This window comes from Mastomys coucha, unplaced genomic scaffold, assembly GCF_008632895.1.
Source record: "Mastomys coucha isolate ucsf_1 unplaced genomic scaffold, UCSF_Mcou_1 pScaffold22, whole genome shotgun sequence".
NCBI classification, from domain to species: Eukaryota; Metazoa; Chordata; class Mammalia; order Rodentia; family Muridae; genus Mastomys; species Mastomys coucha.
Window position 1 is genome coordinate 154,829,349 of NW_022196905.1, and position 16,439 is coordinate 154,845,787.

Consider the following 16,439-nt stretch of genomic DNA (forward strand, 5'->3'; position numbering starts at 1 on the left):
AAAAAAAAAAAAAAAAAATAGGGGCTGAAGAAATGGCTCAGGCTGAAGAGATGGCTCAGTAGTTAAGAGGACTGGCTGCCCTTCCATGGTATCTTGGTTTGATTCCCAGCATCTACATGGAACTCACGACTGCCTGTAACTCCATTCCAGTAGATCGGATGCCCTCTTCTGGCTTCTACAGGCACTGCGTGCAATGCTACACTGATATACATGCAGACAAAACATCCATATACAGATTATAAAATAAATTAAAAAACATAAAATGATAAGTATAACCCACTCGCTAGTGATGCTTAAACGTGCAATCCTGTGTGTTGATCTTCTGCACATAGACTGTACAGGTGAATTGAAAGCAATCAGGACAACTTATCAAAATAATACCTCAGAGAAAACCCTGTTCAAGTCACCACCCTAAAAAAATTACATTTATTTATATATGTATGATCTCCACAGCAAATGTGGAGGTCGGAGGACACATTGGGGGTGTTCCTTTCTACCATGTGGGGGGTCACAGGGAGTGAACACAAGTTATCAGGCTTGATGGTCTTTTCTGGCTGAGCTATCTTGCTGGCCCCAGGCCTATTTCTTATAAAGTCAAAGAGCCTGCATGAGGCCAGCCTGGTATATAGAACTAGTTCCAGGCCAGCTAAGGACATGCAGAGAAACCCTGTCTCAAACAAGCAGGCAAGCAAGCAAACCCCATAAAACAAAACCATGCACACAGCCACAGGCTGGGCTGTGGCTGGAAGCCAAGCTCAGGCTCCCTGAAGTGAGAAAAGAAAAGTGACACTTAGCAGGAGGGTGCCCAGTGTCCCCAAAGCCTTTCTAGAGACACCTCCAACCAGAATCACTGCAAGGAGTCTCTCAAACACGCTTTGCCAGACTCTCTCTGGGCTGGTCTTCATTGTTTCCCTATCTCTGATGCACGGAGAGAGGTTTTCTTAAAAACTGTACTTATTCACTTAGTGTGTATGGGGCAGGAGGTTACACGGGACAAGGTGCTTACATGGCGACCAGAGGACCAACTCTCTGATCAGGGTTCAATCTCTCCTTTCACCATGTAGATTCAGAGGTTAATTCAGGTTAACTCAGCCATCTCCCTAGCCTTTGCTTTTCTGTACAGTGTATTTTAAAAGCTTGATGTAAGTTAATTTTGTTTTATCAATTGGTCTTTTGAGCTTGCTCAGAAAGCCTGTTTATAAAGCTAATTAGTACACAATCACCACTCTATTTCCAGAATGTAAAAACATTGTAGTTAGCATGTGGCAGGCACTTGTGAAATAATTCTGGTCAATTGAATAATACTTTTTGGGTTTGTGTGTCCATGAATTCAATAAACAGGATTAAGAGTATTGTGGCTAGGCAGTGGTGGCACATGCCTTTAATCCCAGCACTTGGGAGTGAGAGCTATACAGAGAAACCCTGTCTCAAAGAAAAAAAAAAAAAAGTATTGTAACTCTGAAAGATAACCAGGTTCAACTCCAGCTTGGTTATCTTTGGAAAAGGTCAATTATTCCTAATCTTCATTAAACCTAGATAAATGTTCACTCGTGGTCCAGCACACACTGTGAATAAAATGTTTCTTTTTGTTTGTTTGTTTGTTTTGAGACTAGGTTTCTCTATATAGCCCTGGCTGTCCTGGAACTCACTCTGTAGACCAGGCTGGCCTCCAAACTCAGAAATCTGCCTGCCTCTGCCTCCCAAGTGATGGGATTAAAAGCGTGTGCCACCACCGCTCGGCAAAATATGTTTCTTAATTGCTATTGTGCCTTTAAACTGGATATAAGACCTCTGAGGAAAAGGCCAAATTTCATATTCAGTTCTGTACCCCTCTCCACACTTTATTACATATCGTGTTCTCAAGCCATATAGTTGGCCTTTTGTGCAACTATTTTCTTCTGCCAACTGCGTGGAAATTTCATTTTTCTGTTTTTGACTAGGGCTGAACAGTTGGCTCTGCTAGTAAAAACCGGCACCAGACAGCCAAACGAACTTTCTCCTGCAGAAATGCACTGCCCTATGCTTCACAAGCAATGTCCCAATCTGAACGATCTAATTCAACTGACAGTCTCTTGTCGCATTCTTATGACCCTCGTCAATACCCTATTTTAGACATACTGCCTTGCAAATGTCGCAGGTGTCACGGGGTTGCACGGAATACTTTCACGCGTGCCGAGGGGGTTAGGATGTCACAGTGTTTCTGGAGCCGTTCCAAACCCTCTTAAATTACATCTTCCAGTTCTGAAGCGGTGAGTCTTGTTCTGTCCGAGGATGAACGCCTGAGGCTGAGATACCGCAAACGCGAGGCGGCTGAAGACCGCGAGCTGACCCGGAGCGGCAGAACCATGGCGGGCGAATCAGAGCGCCGTCATCAGCCCTGCGCACCCGAGGCCACGGCGGCGGACCCCTCAGCGGAGCCTAGGAGCCGGGATTCAGCCGAGCAAGCAGCACAGCCGCACCACCGCCCCAGCGATACAAATGCGCCAAGGTGGAGACCGCAGGCAAGGCTCCGCCCCGGGGCGGCGCCTAGGCAGGAAGAGGGCGGGGCCGCCGAGGCCCGTCGCCTAGGCAACGCCTCGCTCGGCCCGGGCTTTTCAGAAAGCCCTAAATCCGGCGGCTGTGGGGGAAGGGCGGGATGGGAAGCCGCAGGTTGTGCTACCCAGCGAGAGCCCACCGGGGTGCCGAGGACTCGGGCAGCCTCGGGGGGCGGCAGAGGAAGTGCTAGGGTCAGAGAGAAGAGCTGCTCCCGCCAGCCCGCCCACCGTAGACCTCCGCGCCGGAAAGAGCACCCCCCTCGGGGAGCCCCTTTGTCTCCAGGCCCTTCCAAGCTCGGCAACCGAGAGGCGACACAAAGGGACGGTGGGGGCGGAAGGCGCAGGCGCAGGGAGCCGCCGAGGATGCTGGGAGTGGTGGTCCCTCTGCGCGTCCGTGGCGGCCCTCCCGCGCGGGTCCGCAGCCGTCGCCGGGGAGCTGCGCATGCGCGCCCACTTCCGCCTCGCTCGGCCCCGCCCGCCCGCCCGCCAGCTCGGCCTCCTGGAAGGGGACAGCTCTCTAGTACTAGGCGTGCGGGGGGCGTTGCCGGCCCCACCACACCTCCTTCTCGTCCAGATTGGCCGCAGAGGTAAGAGCCGCAAGGGGATTGGCTGTCGCCGTTGCCATTTCTGCTCGCGGGCCCTACTTATTACCGCGCTGGTAGGCGGGGGAGGTTGGGGGGGGGAGATGCAGTTACCCTGGAGGAGCGTGGCTCCTCTCTGCTTAGTCGGTTCGAAGGCGGCGATCGGTCTGGAGGCTCGTCCGGCCCCGGCGTGTCTCGAGGAGCAGGCCACCACCCCGCGGTTCCCGGCCGGCGTGCGGCTCCGCCCAGTAGGTCCGCCACCGAGTGCCAAACTCCTAGTAAAGTTTCGCGTCGCCGGCCTCCTCCCCCAAACCCCCACACCCCGGCCCGGGCGACCCCGCCGCCCGCTGGCCCCTCCGCGACCCTGGCCCCCCGCGACAGTGACAGGCCACGCCCCCGCGCGGGCCGGCCTCGCGGCCCGCCGCCCCCCGGCCCGGGACGGTGAGGGGCGTGAATGCGGTGGGGGCGGGGCCGCCTCCGGGAGGAGGGGTGGCGGGGCGCATGCGCGCTGCGCGCGGGGCTGAATGTTTCCCAAGTGTTTGAAACTGGTATTTGGGTTTTCCACGTTGGACAAGTGCGGCGAGGCGGGCGGCGGAGCGCGCCCTTCCCGCTGCCGGCCCCGCTCTCTCCGCTCTCCACGCCGGTGGCGGGTGGGCGGCGGCGGCCGGCCCTCTCTGGGTGTGTGCGCGCTCGTACGCACGGCCCCCCGCGCCGCCCGCCGCCCGGGAGGGGGCCTGCACGGCCGGCGGGGTGTGCTCTAGAGCTTCGGCCGCCGCGGCCCGCGCCTGCAGGCGCCGGGGTCCCCGCGGCCCCGGAGGCGGCGCGGCCGGCGCCCGATGTAGCCGCCGGCCGGGCCGGCCGGAGCGGCGGGGTGGGGGGGCGCGGGAGGGCGAGAGAGCTTTGCATTTTGCAGTGCTGTTTGAGGGGGGCGGGGGGTGGAGGAAGCGGAAAGCCGCCGAGTCGCCGGGGACCTCCGGGGTGAACCATGTTGAGTCCTGCCAACGGGGAGCAGATCCACCTGGTGAACTATGTGGAGGATTACCTGGACTCGATCGAGTCACTGCCTTTCGACCTGCAGAGGAACGTCTCGCTGATGCGGGAGATCGACGCCAAATACCAAGGTACGGCGGGTGATGGATGGGCGGGGGCGGCCGCGTCCATCCCCGGGTCCCAGCGGCGAGGCTGACCGGTCCTGCTGGAGCCGGAGCGCCGGGTAGCGTCCTCGGAGGGCTAGGAACAAAAGGTCTGGAGCGCCTTTGATACGCCGAGGTCCTTGTGTACCGAGCTCCGGGACGTGGGGAAGGAAGGAGCGCGAACGGCTTGCTGCAAGGCTGCGCGACCAAAGCGCTCTTTGTAGTGAAGTGATGAGGCGGTGCTGCGGGGGAGGGGGCGCGGGGCTCGGCCGCGTCCTCGGGGAGGGGGGTGAAGGCGGCCGCGCGAGGTGGAGCGCTATGCGGGCGCCGCGGCCGCAGGGCGCGGGCACCCGGCTGGAGAGAGGGCTGCGGGCCGTACTCCCGCGGACCTGAGTGCGGGTCCGGAGAGTGGCCGCCTCCCTCCTGGTCCTGAATCTTAAGTGTTACATAAAGTACTGGGCAGTCCCGACTCGGGGTCGCGCGATCGCCCAGGCCCTGCTCTCCCGGGCCCTCCCTTGGCTCTGGACGCGGCTCCGGGCCGACTGCGAGGGGCGCCGGCGCTGAGTGTCTTGCGGAGGGAGAGGGGTGAAGGGGAGGATCGCAGCCGACTGGAGGCACCACTGCGCCGCGATCAGTGGGCGCGAGCTGGGCTCTGGCTGGAGGGGAACGAGGCAGGTGAGGGACCTGCAGCCCTCCCGGAGACCCGGGCTGCCCGGAGCGGCGGAGAGGCGGAGTCTGCGTGCCCGCCGGGAACTGTTGGCTGTTGGGGAAACTTTGCTGCGAGGTCAGGGGGCTCTGTTTTGAACGTGGATGGCCGCTCGGAGTTTACTCTTGTTTACAGAACTGCGCAGCAGGGAAACGGAAGAGTTGGGGGTGGTGGAGGGCCGCGGCTCAGCACCACACAGGGACAGGCTTGGGGAAGCGCCCCTGCGCGCTCTATCCGAGATGCAGCTTCGCAGCTCGGTTTATAGGGGAGTCATTAGCATATTGCGGAGCGTTCCGCCTCTGCGGCCCTCTGATTGGTCGCAGCATCCCCCGTGGAATGTCCTTATCATTGTGCTTCGGAGTCATTGGGGGGCGGGCGGCATGGGGGCGGGCTCTGCTCGGGACTCGCTCCAGTCTGTGTTTCCGCTGTCTGCTTTTTTTTTCCCTCGATGGAAGAGGGCCGGGCGGAGGGAGGAGGTGAGTTGATTTGAATGTCTTGGGGTCGCCCGTCCTCTGGCCCCGGGTTGGCTCCTGTCGCTGCTGGGGCGGGCCATTCTGGCTGGCTCTGCGCGTTGATTGGTGTCCCTCCTGGTCTCCGCCCTCAGCGTCGTCGACTCACAGAGGCCTCGGGCGGGGCGGGGCGGGGCGCGCCGCGCTGCTCTTCCTGAGTCTCATAGGCTGGAGTGGATCGCGGCCTCTTTCCGACCGCGGAGCCATGGCGGTGCTGGCCTCCGGGAGGCTGCGGCGCTTACTTTCTCGGCCCTGGCTCCCCGCGGGAGTCTTCTCGCGTTTCCGGTAGGCTTGAGTAAGCGGGAGTGCCTCCGTCGGGACTGCGGGTTGGTATGTCGGGTGCTGCCCTCCTGGAGCCCCTGCCGATGCGGCCGCTGAGGGTTCCTGTGACCGAATAGCTCTAGAATATTCAAGTCCTTGCTCAGAACTACTGTTTTGCAGACCGAGTTTTTGACGGTCACGGAGTGCTTTAGATGTACAAGAGTCCAGAAGGAGGGTCTATGGTTTGGTTGTTGTAAATAGAGTTTGCTACCTAAATTACTTTTCAAATATTATAGAAAATACCCCTTGGTATTTTTTAAGAACGTAAGCGCAACCTTATATAAAGTGGCTTAAAGTAATTGGTCAGACTAGGTGGTACTGCAGGCCCATTTAGTCACTCCTTTTTTTTTTTAAGATTTATTTATTTTATGTGTATGAGTACACTGTAGCTGTACAGATGGCCGTGAGCCATCATGTGGTTGCTGGGAAGTAAACTCAGGACGGCCCACTAGCTCCGGCGTAATTCACTGTAGCTGTCTTCAGACACACCAGAAGAGGTCGTCAGATCTCATTACGGGTGGTTGTGAGCCACCATGTGGCTGCTGGAATCCGCACTCAGGACCTTATGAAGAGCAGTCAGTGCTCTTACTGGCTGAGCAATCTCGCCAGTCCTAGTCACTACCTTTATCCTTGTTGGTACTAAAAGGTGGCCCAGCAGCAGTCTGGGGCTAAGCCGACCAGTGCCTCCCTATGTGGAAGTAGTACTGTCTTTGTTACTTTTATGTTACTTAGGGTAACTAAAAATCTGTGTTGTTGTGTAGGCTCCACAGTAGCTTCCTGGTAAGTCTTTGATGGAACTTTTCTCCACAAGCTTCACCTGGATTAAGGCTGAAAGAAGCAATTATTTACATTTAAGTTAGCAATGGATAGAATTACTCTCCTACTGAATACCAATGTAATCTTTGAAACATTGCTGGGTGTGATGGCACATGCCAGTAATCACAGTTAGAGGCAAGACCAGCTCTGATTATATACCATGCTACCCAGACTGTCCTTGTCACCAGCTCTGATGGTATATCATTTAACCAGGGTGGAGCTCAAAAAACAACAATTTGCTATTGATTTTGTTATTTTTTTTTTCTCACTGACCTGAAACTCATAAAGATCCACTTGCCCCTACTTCTAGTATTGAAAGTATGGGCCATCGTGTCCCCAAACGCATGTCTCAGGTTGTCTTTGGTGAGTTAAATCGGTTGACTTACCTAAACACTTCCTTTTAGATACTAAAACTGTGCATGTCTCCTGTGGGGATCTGTCTGTGGTCCTTGCGCTACTGCCTGCAGAACCTGAATGGAGCCTTACCTGTTGAGAGATACTTCAGTGTCAGATATCTGTTGTCTTCTAGGGTTTTGTTGGGGTGTGTGGGGTTTTTTTTTTTGTTGTTGTTGTTGTTTTTATTAGCATTTTGAAACAGGGTCTTGATATGTAGCTCTGGCTGACCTGTACAAGTCAGGCGGGCCTGAAACTTTTAAAGAGGTCTGCCTGAATTCCTGTTTCCTGTCAGAGCACAGAGCAGGGTGGGGTGGTGAATTTCTAGGTATACTCTCTGACTGCCAGCCTGTCCACACAAGCATTTCCAGTAGTTCTCTTAAGAGATGGCAGAAAGGTCTCAAGAAAAATCTGATACCGGTTACTGTTGGAGGGAAATAACTCTAGGAATTCTCTGGTATGTCCCAGGTTTCAAAAACAAATGGCTTTTTCTTTGCACCCGGAGTTATGTGGAGGCTTGGGTGCTCTATCAGTTTGGCTTTGTGGTAATCCACTTAGGGCCGAATGTTTTATTCTTCTGTCCACTTTCATTTTTAAAATGACCAATGTTTTTAATTGTTAGTTTCTGGCATTTGAAGCATTCTTTGACATCTCTGGCCCGAGGTCCTTTGCACTACATACTGCAGCCACCCACTCTCTAGGGTTTCCCTCTGTCAGCATTTACCCATTTCCCTAGTTTCTTGTCATCAGTCTCAAAGGGTCTCTGCCTACTTGACACACAGAGGTTCGTCATCCTTAGATGGAAGAACACAAAGACGGGCTTGGCTCCTCTAAGGCTTTGGTGCTGTTAAATTCCCCAGGCTGGGCTGACGCATGGGGCAGTCACCAGCTGTCCCTGTGAAGCACTGCTAGTGCCCATCACCCCTCAAACACTAGCGCCTTCTCAGGCTGTGGCAGTGGGTTACTGCGAAGCCAAGTTGAGAAAACATCCAAGCCTCTAGAGACTGTACAAAGAAAAAACTGTGTTTCTGAAACCCGGGACATGTAACCCGACTGTCCTCACACTTGGGCTCCTGCGTACACGAGTCCTGGAATTAGGAACTGTATACTGAGATAACTTCTCTGTTTTCTATAAAATTATTTATCAGCTTTTATTTCTTTTGCAATTGTCTAATTACATTTGCCAAATGACATTTTCTCAGCATGCAGACTTATTTTTAGTTTTCCTAAGAAGGATTTAGTTTTTGAAATGATATTCTTGAGTACTTGGAAGATAGAGGCAGGCAGGCCTCTGTAGGTTCCAGGACAACCAGGGCTACATCTATTGTGAGCAGTAGATTTAAGTATTATTATTATGCATTTGTAAGGTGAAATCTATCACTTTGGTTTTAAAGCAAGGTTGCCTTGTGACGAAAACATTCTTGTTTTTTGTAATACAGAATATCATGCTAGAGTAGTCATAGGGGACACATGAAAGAGGGCTTCTGTCTGTGTGGCACCATTGTCTAATCTGCATGCTTTTCTGCAAAATATTCTAGACATTGAGATGCCTTTGATCCCAACTGGGGAGACGGGGGTCCCTGGAGCTCATTCATGTTCCGGATTCAATGAGACTGCCTCAGATAAGGTGGACAACAATATTCGAACACAGAGAAATACAGAATAAAAACTTCTAAGTTATTGCAGAGATATTTGAACAGAAATTGTGGAACTGCAATCATAGGCGAGGAGAGGCTTGGGTTGAAGCACTTCACCGAAATTGAATTGTTATTCAACATATCCACCTCGTTAAGTAGGAGCCATGGCTTACACCAGTCAGGGTAACTTGGCTAGACTCTTCCTGCCCCTGAGATGAAAGTTATAGAAAAGGCCTCTGTAGTTGGTGTTGGGTCTCTGCAGGTTCCTAGTGGGTTGTAACACATCTTGTTTCTGTCTGTAGAAATCCTGAAGGAGCTGGATGACTACTATGAGAAGTTCAAACGGGAGACGGACAGCACCCAGAAGCGGCGGGTGCTGCACTGCATCCAGAGGGCCCTGATCCGGAGCCAGGAGCTGGGCGATGAGAAGATCCAGATCGTGAGTCAGATGGTAGAGCTGGTGGAGAACCGCAGCAGGCAGGTGGACAGTCATGTGGAGCTCTTCGAAGCACACCAGGACATCAGTGACACTGGCAGCGGCGGCAAGGCGGGCCAGGACAAGTCGAAGAGCGAGGCAATCACACAGTCAGATAAGCCGAATAACAAGCGATCCCGGAGGCAGCGAAACAATGAGAATCGAGAGAACGCATCTAATAATCACGACCATGATGACATCACCTCAGGAACGCCCAAGGAGAAGAAAGCAAAAACCTCAAAGAAGAAGAAACGCTCCAAGGCCAAAGCAGAGAGGGAAGCGTCTCCTGCAGACCTTCCCATTGACCCCAATGAGCCCACATACTGTCTGTGCAATCAGGTCTCCTACGGAGAGATGATAGGTTGTGACAATGATGAGTGCCCCATCGAGTGGTTCCACTTTTCTTGTGTGGGACTCAACCATAAACCAAAGGGCAAGTGGTACTGCCCCAAATGTCGTGGGGAGAGTGAGAAGACAATGGACAAAGCCCTGGAGAAGTCCAAGAAAGAAAGGGCTTACAACAGGTAGTTAGTGGACACTCACTCACCCAAGATAACAAAACCCACCAGTATATTTATGACGTCGCTGCCTTTTTGGAAGTATGAGGATGGTCAGATGAGTATTTTTAGAGAACCTTAGAAATGGACCTTCTCTTCGGGGTGGCGGAGACAACCTGTGTCCGTGGTGTACCTTGTTTCCAGACTGGGTCAGCAGATCAGCAATTTAGAAACTACAAATACAGGTTGGAATTAAACATGTCAGCAAGTGTCAGACTGATTTTTGGGGTTGGGGAATGACTTGGAAGTAACCTAACAGATGTATAAAAAAGAGATTTAATTTGGCTGTTTTAACAAAAATGTTATGGTTTACAAAAAAAAAAAAAAATTAGCCAGGTTGCTGAAGTACAGTAAGCGTGCTTCTTGCTACCATAATGTATATCCACACAACGTTAGTGGTTTAAAGTCTAAATATTATTATTTTTTAAAGAGGTAAATGGGTAAATTTTACATGACATATTTTATACATGGCCTATTCCCCAACTGGCCATTTTTAATGACTGGGTACATTTTTAATAGGTCAGACACAGTGGTCCAGGCAGTGGGTCCGAGTCTTGCCTTTGCTACCCCAGGTCACGGTGTAGCCACCTTTAACTTATATGAAGTGTATAAATGTACATTTCCTAACCACCTTGCCCCCGCTGTATCATAACCGGAAGTGCAGCCTGGTGCCGCTGTGAAGCCGAGGTGCGCATCCTGCTGCAAGTGTGAGCTGTATAGATGCTGCGTCAAGAAATAAATGAAACCTGGCCAGTTTGTTTCTTTAGCATTTAATTTTAACATACAAATAATTTTAAATTTTTGTCTTAAAAACTTATACACCAGCAGTTTAGACAAAGCCTTAAGCAAATTGTATATTACCTATCTCACGTAATAAGGAAGTAGACATTATGTCCATGCCAGCAAATACGTGTCAAAGGTATTTAGAACAGAAGTTAGGAAGTGACCATGCTTGTGAGGTGTCCCGCCCCACCATCTGTGTTTGTATGGCCTGTGAGCTAAGAATGGTCTCTGTTTCTGAGTGGTTTTCAGAATCACATTTCATGATACACAAAAGTCCTATGAAATGAAGATTTGTGTGTGTATAAATAAAGACTCATTGGAACACAGCCATGCTTATTTCCTTACGTGCTGTCTGTGGCTGCTTGTGTAAGACCGAGACCTGCTCTTTGCAGAGATCACCTACTGACAGCTGACATCAACAACCCATCCGTCAATGGCACGAGACCTTCACTGCCCACTTACTGGAGCCCAGATCTTCATCCCTGGGTGCTGTGTGCCTTGCTTGAGATCTGAGTATGTTTGAAGTGTTTTACAGAGTTACGTGAGAGTCACTGTGGCTCCTGTGTTATGTGTAGTGTACGTTGTAGCTGTTTGCTGATACCTTTGAGAACTTTTCTTACCCTGGTCATAAATTCAGTTTTTTGGCAGGTATGATGGCACACACATTTAATCTCAGCACTTTTGATGCAAAAGCAGGTAGATCTCTTTGAGTTTGAGGCCAGCTGGATCTACAGAGCGAGTTACAGAAGAGCAGTTACACTGAGAAACCCTGTCTACTTACAGCGAGCCAGAGTTTAAGAGGATAATGAAAATGTTTGATCAAAGGAGCCAGAAAGAAGGCTCCGTCCATGTAGACAACTCAGTGTTGATTCCCGGCACCCATGGGGCTCAGGGGGACCGATAACGGCTTCTCACTCCACAGGCATCTCCAAGGTGGACTTGCATTTGTGCGGGCAAAACACTCGGACATAAAAACAAGGTTTTTTTGGTTTTTTTGAGACTGGGTTTCTCTGTGTAATCCTGGCTGTTGTGGAACTCACTCTGTAGACCAGGCTGGCCTCGAACTCAGAAATCTGCCTGTCTCTGCCTCCCAAGTGCCGGGATTAAAGGCGTGCGCCATCACCGCCCGCCTAAAAGCAAGTTTTAAAGTTAACAAAATAAAAACTTGATACAGTGGCAGGCAAAGGTGAGATCTCTGTGTGAGTTTGGGGCCAGCCTGGTCTACATAGTCCAGCCAGGGATACTACACAGTGAGACCTTGACCCAAAGGGGGAAAAAAATGGTAAAAACTCACACTCATTTGGGAGTTTCCTAATTAAGCTGGTAAAAAAAGTTAGAAGATTGAAGGGAATATATATTTTTTAAGTTTTGGTGAGGTAAGGGAGAGCAATCACTGAATCTGGATCTTGCCTTTGAGCTTTTGAGGTCTTCTGCCTAACACTGCTTAACGCCTGGTCCAAAGTTCTTCACTTTCACAACTCCTGCTTCACCTTCGGGTGTTTTGGGGATGTAAGGGAGATTTATCACTCCGGTAAGGCGTTGTCTAACGTGGTGAGCCATGCTGAGAGTTTTGTGTGTCCGTATCGTGCATGTGCACGGAAGGGCATTGCCTCAGACAAGTGTTAATATGTTTGACTCTCCTGGGTCACTCATCAGCTCCAGTGGGCAGTAAAGTCACAGGCAAGCACCGTGACCCGTGGATTGAGGGTTTCGATCATAAGATGCAGGAAAGCCCCAAACCCCAGGTGGATACCGAAGCCGGACACACCTCATGATGCCCCACTACAGAGCTGCTCCTAGCTATTCAGTGACATCAGGCATGGACACTGTTCAGATAGGTCCACAATATTCTCTGTGGTGCAGTGCCATTGGTGTTGTGATTGGCTTTATTTTTTTTGGTTTTGTTTTTCACATGTATGGGTGTTTTGACAGCGTGGATGTCTGCACCGCTTGAGTGCTTGTTATCTACGGAGTTCAAAAGAGGGCCCTGGGTCCCCTGAAGGTGGGTGCTGGGAATTGAACCTAGGCCCTCTGCAAGCACTCTGGCCCCACCTGTTCTAAACTGAACAAAGGAAATGATAAATTGAATGAGTGAGGTTTAGGGACTTGAGGCGGGCGCATACCCCAGGTGCTAGGAAAAGATGCTGCCTAGTTACAGGGTCCTGCCCACGAGACGCGGGCTCTTTTCCTACATGAGTAGAGCTGAGGGTGTACCCCGTCTTAGCTTACTGTCTTCATTTTTAATATTCAGGATTCCCCATGGCCAAGTGGCTTGAGAGTTGACGGCATCTTGGTTTTTCTATCTGGAACCTAACCCTGCCTGCTTTCTGGAGGCACAGGACCCGTGTGATCTAAACCCTCTAATGTGTAGGAGGTCCCCAGGAAGGTAACAGAGAGCAACACAGCCTGGCAGGAGCAAAGTGGCCTGCTGGGAACTGATAGAGTGTCGGGCAGTGCCCAACCTCCTGCCGTCGTGACCCTCAACAGTACAGCTGTTTACTTTGCTGCAGCATAACTCGAATTGTGCTGCAGTTGGGAATCGTTAACGTACATCTGTTTCTAGTGGTATTACGTGACTCCTGTGGAAGAGCTGTCCGCCCTCACCTAGTTTGGGGTTTCTGTCTCAGATGAAGGGAGGGACCTGATTCACACAAGGCCACACCTGCCTATGGCTCCAGGGCATGTGTCACTTCTGTAGCATTTACTGTTGTTCCAGGCAGCCTGAAGGTCAGCCTTGGCGCTGGTTTGGGGTTAATTGATCAAGCTAGGAGCCATGACAGGTCTTGTGGAGTAGCTGCTACTGTGAGTTCCTGGCTAGAAGCTCTGGGACACAAAACAGTTTTTCCCCCGAGTGCTCTAGGATGTGGCTACAGTAGCAGTTAACCTGGTGTGCACTTCTCCCAGTATCCCATCCAGCAACCACACACAAGAAAGGAAGAGATCTATACTCACACTGCCAGGTCTTCTTTCTGCATCCACTTCCATGGGGGACCAGAGCACTTGCAGCAAAGTCACTAGGAACAGGAATTTCATTGCTTTATGTGGAGAGAAGTCTCCTGTATAAATGGAATATTATTTGGAAGCAATATTTGGCAGTGGTTATTTCGGACATTAATGTGCTTAGATCAAAGGGTTTTTTAGGAGGGTTGTTTTTGTTTTGTTTTGATTTTGAGACAGGGACTCACTGTGGACCAGTACAACCTTGAACCCATACCCCCTGCCTCTGCCTCCCTAGTGTTGGCATGACGGGTACCCACTACTGCATCTCTTAAATATGGTTAGATTTTGATCACACAATTTAATTTTTTTTGTTTTTTGTTTTTTGAGACAGGGTTTCTCTGAGTAGCCCTGGCTGTCCTGGAACACACTCTGTAGACCAGGCTGGCCTCGGACTCAGAAATCTGCCTGTCTCTGCCTCTCAAGTGCTGGGATTAAAGGTGTGCGCAACCACTGCCTGGCCACAATTTAATATTTTTATAAGAGTTTTATAAAATGTAAACAATTGCTTATAGAATTTAAATGTTTACTTGCAAAGATGCTAAATGAATTTTATTTTTTTTCGGGAGAATTTGTTTTTTTTCAAGACAGGGTTTCTCTATATAGCTCTGACTGTCCTGCAACTTGCTTTGCAGCCCAGGTTGACATCAAACTCAGAGATCTGTGTTCCTTTGCCTTCCAAGGTGTGTGCCACCACACTCGGCCAGAAACTATTTTATACTTCCTACATTACTTGTTTGGTATAAGAAGTTGCTTGATAATTATTTAGTTTCTGATGTATTTAACATCTAGTTGCAAGGAAATGTAAGAGGCCTCTGACTTTAGAGCACAAAAAAAAAGAAGAGAAGTCTCAGGTTCCAGGAGTCCAGGAAGGACAATACCTTCCGCAGCACAACCATCTGAAGACACACCCACACGGCCTCAGTGTTGGCCATGGGCAGCAGCTGGCACACTGGGCACTCGGTTGCTGGGGTTTATCCTGGACAGGCAGGTACTGTGTTTGGAGTATCCATCCTTCTTGACCTGATGAATAACCATGTTTAAAGCAGATGAAAGATGGACGTGTGAAACACACCTCTACCAAGGACTGGGGAGGCTGAGGCAGGAGGACCACTGAAAGTGTGGGAAGAAGCTGGAATGTTGGTGAGTTCAGCTTATGCTGGACTACATAGCAAAGATAAAGGATGGACGGGTGGACGGGTGGACGGATGGGTTATTACTGCTGTAGCACCTGTCTTGGATCCATTCCTGCTCCTTTCCTATTAATTGAGGTGTGCTCTCCAATGCAGATTAAATTTTGGAATTTAAGGTAAACAAACTAAGTGGATGAGAGACGGGGAATTAATAATTATTCTGTGGTCCACATACATGGATTTTCAAAATAGTTCCAGGTCTTCGTACAGCCCGTCTGCTTTAGCAGTGCGGTACATACTTCATTAGAACCAGTCACACATATGACTATCCATGGGAAGTGACTTCCAGGAAACGCTTCATGCTCCTCCTCTGGTGGAAAAGACAAGGACACGTGTGTCGCATTCTCTCTACCACATGCAGCCAGGGTCAGTATTTTAACCTTTTAAAACCCTTTATCACATGGCTGGAGAGATGGCTCAGCCCTTAAAGAATGCATGCATAGTGTTCGTCCAGATGACCTGAGTTTAGTTCCCAACCTCCTACTCAGACATACTCACAATTGAAAACGAAGGATGTGGAGAAAATGCCTCAGAGGTTAAAAACACTTGCTGCTCTTGCAGACAACTCGGGTTGGGCTCCCAGCATCCACAGTGGAAACTGAACCGAGCCCTCTGCCAGAAGGGCAAGCCATGCATGCTCCCCCTTCCAAGATGATGATTTCATGCATGTCCCTTCCTGAAGCCCTCAACTCTTCCCAGACACTCCCTTTCCCACTTTCTGAATCTGACATTTCCTGGCAGCAATACCATTTTACTCTGCAGGTTCCATGTGCTCACGACCTTTTCTGTATCCATCCACTGATGGGCGCCTAGTCCAACTCCATAACCTCCCAGTATGTATGAATGTGCTGGTACATCTGATATGTGTTGGCTTAGATTCCTTTGGGGAGATAGCAGGAGCTGTCTAGTGGATTTGAAAATGAGTTTATTGAGAAGCTAGCACAGATTTCCATATGGCCACACTAACTTATACTCCACCAACAGAGTATGAGGTCTCTTCACCCAGTCCTCTCCTCTCCTCACCAGCATCTGCTAGTTTTATTTCTTTTCTCTTTTAGGGGGAGGGATTTTAGACAAGGCAGGCAGATCTCTGTGAATTGGAGACTCTGTACACCAGGCTGGCTTCTCATTCACAGAGATCCACCTGTCTCTGCTTCCCGAGTGCTGGGATTAAAGGTATGTGCCACCACACTGGAATGTCTTTATTTCCTGATAGCTCTAGCTGGGGCGAGATGGAATATATAGTCATTGACCATTTCTGCTTGCTCTTTACAGAACTGTATTCAGTTCCTCTATTTATTGATTAGATTATTGGGGGTTGTTTATGCTTAATTTATTAAACCCTCTATGTACTTTCTGGATATTAATCCTCTTAATATCTTGTCTCCCACACTGAAGGTTGTGTCTTCACTTCCTTTGCTGTACAGAGTGTTGGTTTTATTGTTTTATCAAAGATCTGCTTATTTTTATTTTAAATACATGAGTGTTTTGCCTGCATGAGTGTATATGGTGTATGTATGCATGTATGTATGTCACTACAATGTGTGTACACCTAGCACCCACAGAGCCCAGAAGTGCGTATCGGGTCCACTGGAACTAGAGTTTAACAACTGCAGGGCAGCTACAGCCATTTGTCACCGCAGTTGCAGGGGACAGGATGCCTTTCCTGCCTTTCTGGCTTCCTTGGGTGCCAGGCATGAGTGTGGTGCACATACACACATGTAAGCAAAGCACTTAGTGGTCTTGAGCCACGTGACATGGGTGCTGGGAACCAGACCCAGGCCCTAACTCCTGAGCCCTCACT

The 16,439-nt window shown here is 50.3% G+C and overlaps 2 protein-coding genes across 9 annotated transcripts in view; one reads left to right on the plus strand and one right to left on the minus strand.

Annotated features, from left to right (window-relative positions):
- Positions 1 to 3,484, minus strand: part of Cars2 (cysteinyl-tRNA synthetase 2, mitochondrial) — a 44,786-nt gene extending 41,302 nt beyond the window's left edge. The window contains exon 1 of the mRNA XM_031339032.1: positions 3,230 to 3,484. The gene's annotated coding sequence lies outside the window, so the exon portion shown is untranslated. The remainder of the gene's footprint in view (positions 1 to 3,229) is intronic.
- Ing1 (inhibitor of growth family member 1) lies at positions 2,646 to 10,771 on the plus strand. Of its 8 annotated transcripts, none has more exons than XM_031339043.1 (2): positions 2,646 to 3,121; positions 8,933 to 10,771. In XM_031339043.1, the coding sequence occupies exons 1-2, from the start codon at positions 2,977 to 2,979 to the stop codon at positions 9,631 to 9,633; spliced, it is 846 nt and encodes a 281-aa protein (XP_031194903.1). In that variant the 5' UTR covers positions 2,646 to 2,976; the 3' UTR covers positions 9,634 to 10,771. The 8 variants fall into 8 exon arrangements, with proteins under 8 accessions (XP_031194903.1, XP_031194902.1, XP_031194910.1 ...); XM_031339042.1 differs by lacking the exon at positions 2,646 to 3,121 and adding an exon at positions 3,204 to 3,367; XM_031339050.1 differs by lacking the exon at positions 2,646 to 3,121 and adding an exon at positions 3,204 to 3,363.
- The last annotated feature ends 5,668 nt before the right edge of the window (positions 10,772 to 16,439 follow it).

What these genes read in the sequence shown, in the direction of transcription:
- Ing1 (XM_031339042.1), top strand. Translation starts at nt 3,220, where the DNA reads ATGCAGTTACCCTGGAGGAGCGTGGCTCCTCTCTGCTTAGTCGGTTCG. An exon ending in CGTGCGGCTCCGCCCAGTAG is followed by an intron (nt 3,368 to 8,932) that starts GTCCGCCACCGA and finishes TTCTGTCTGTAG; the next exon opens with AAATCCTGAAGGAGCTGGAT.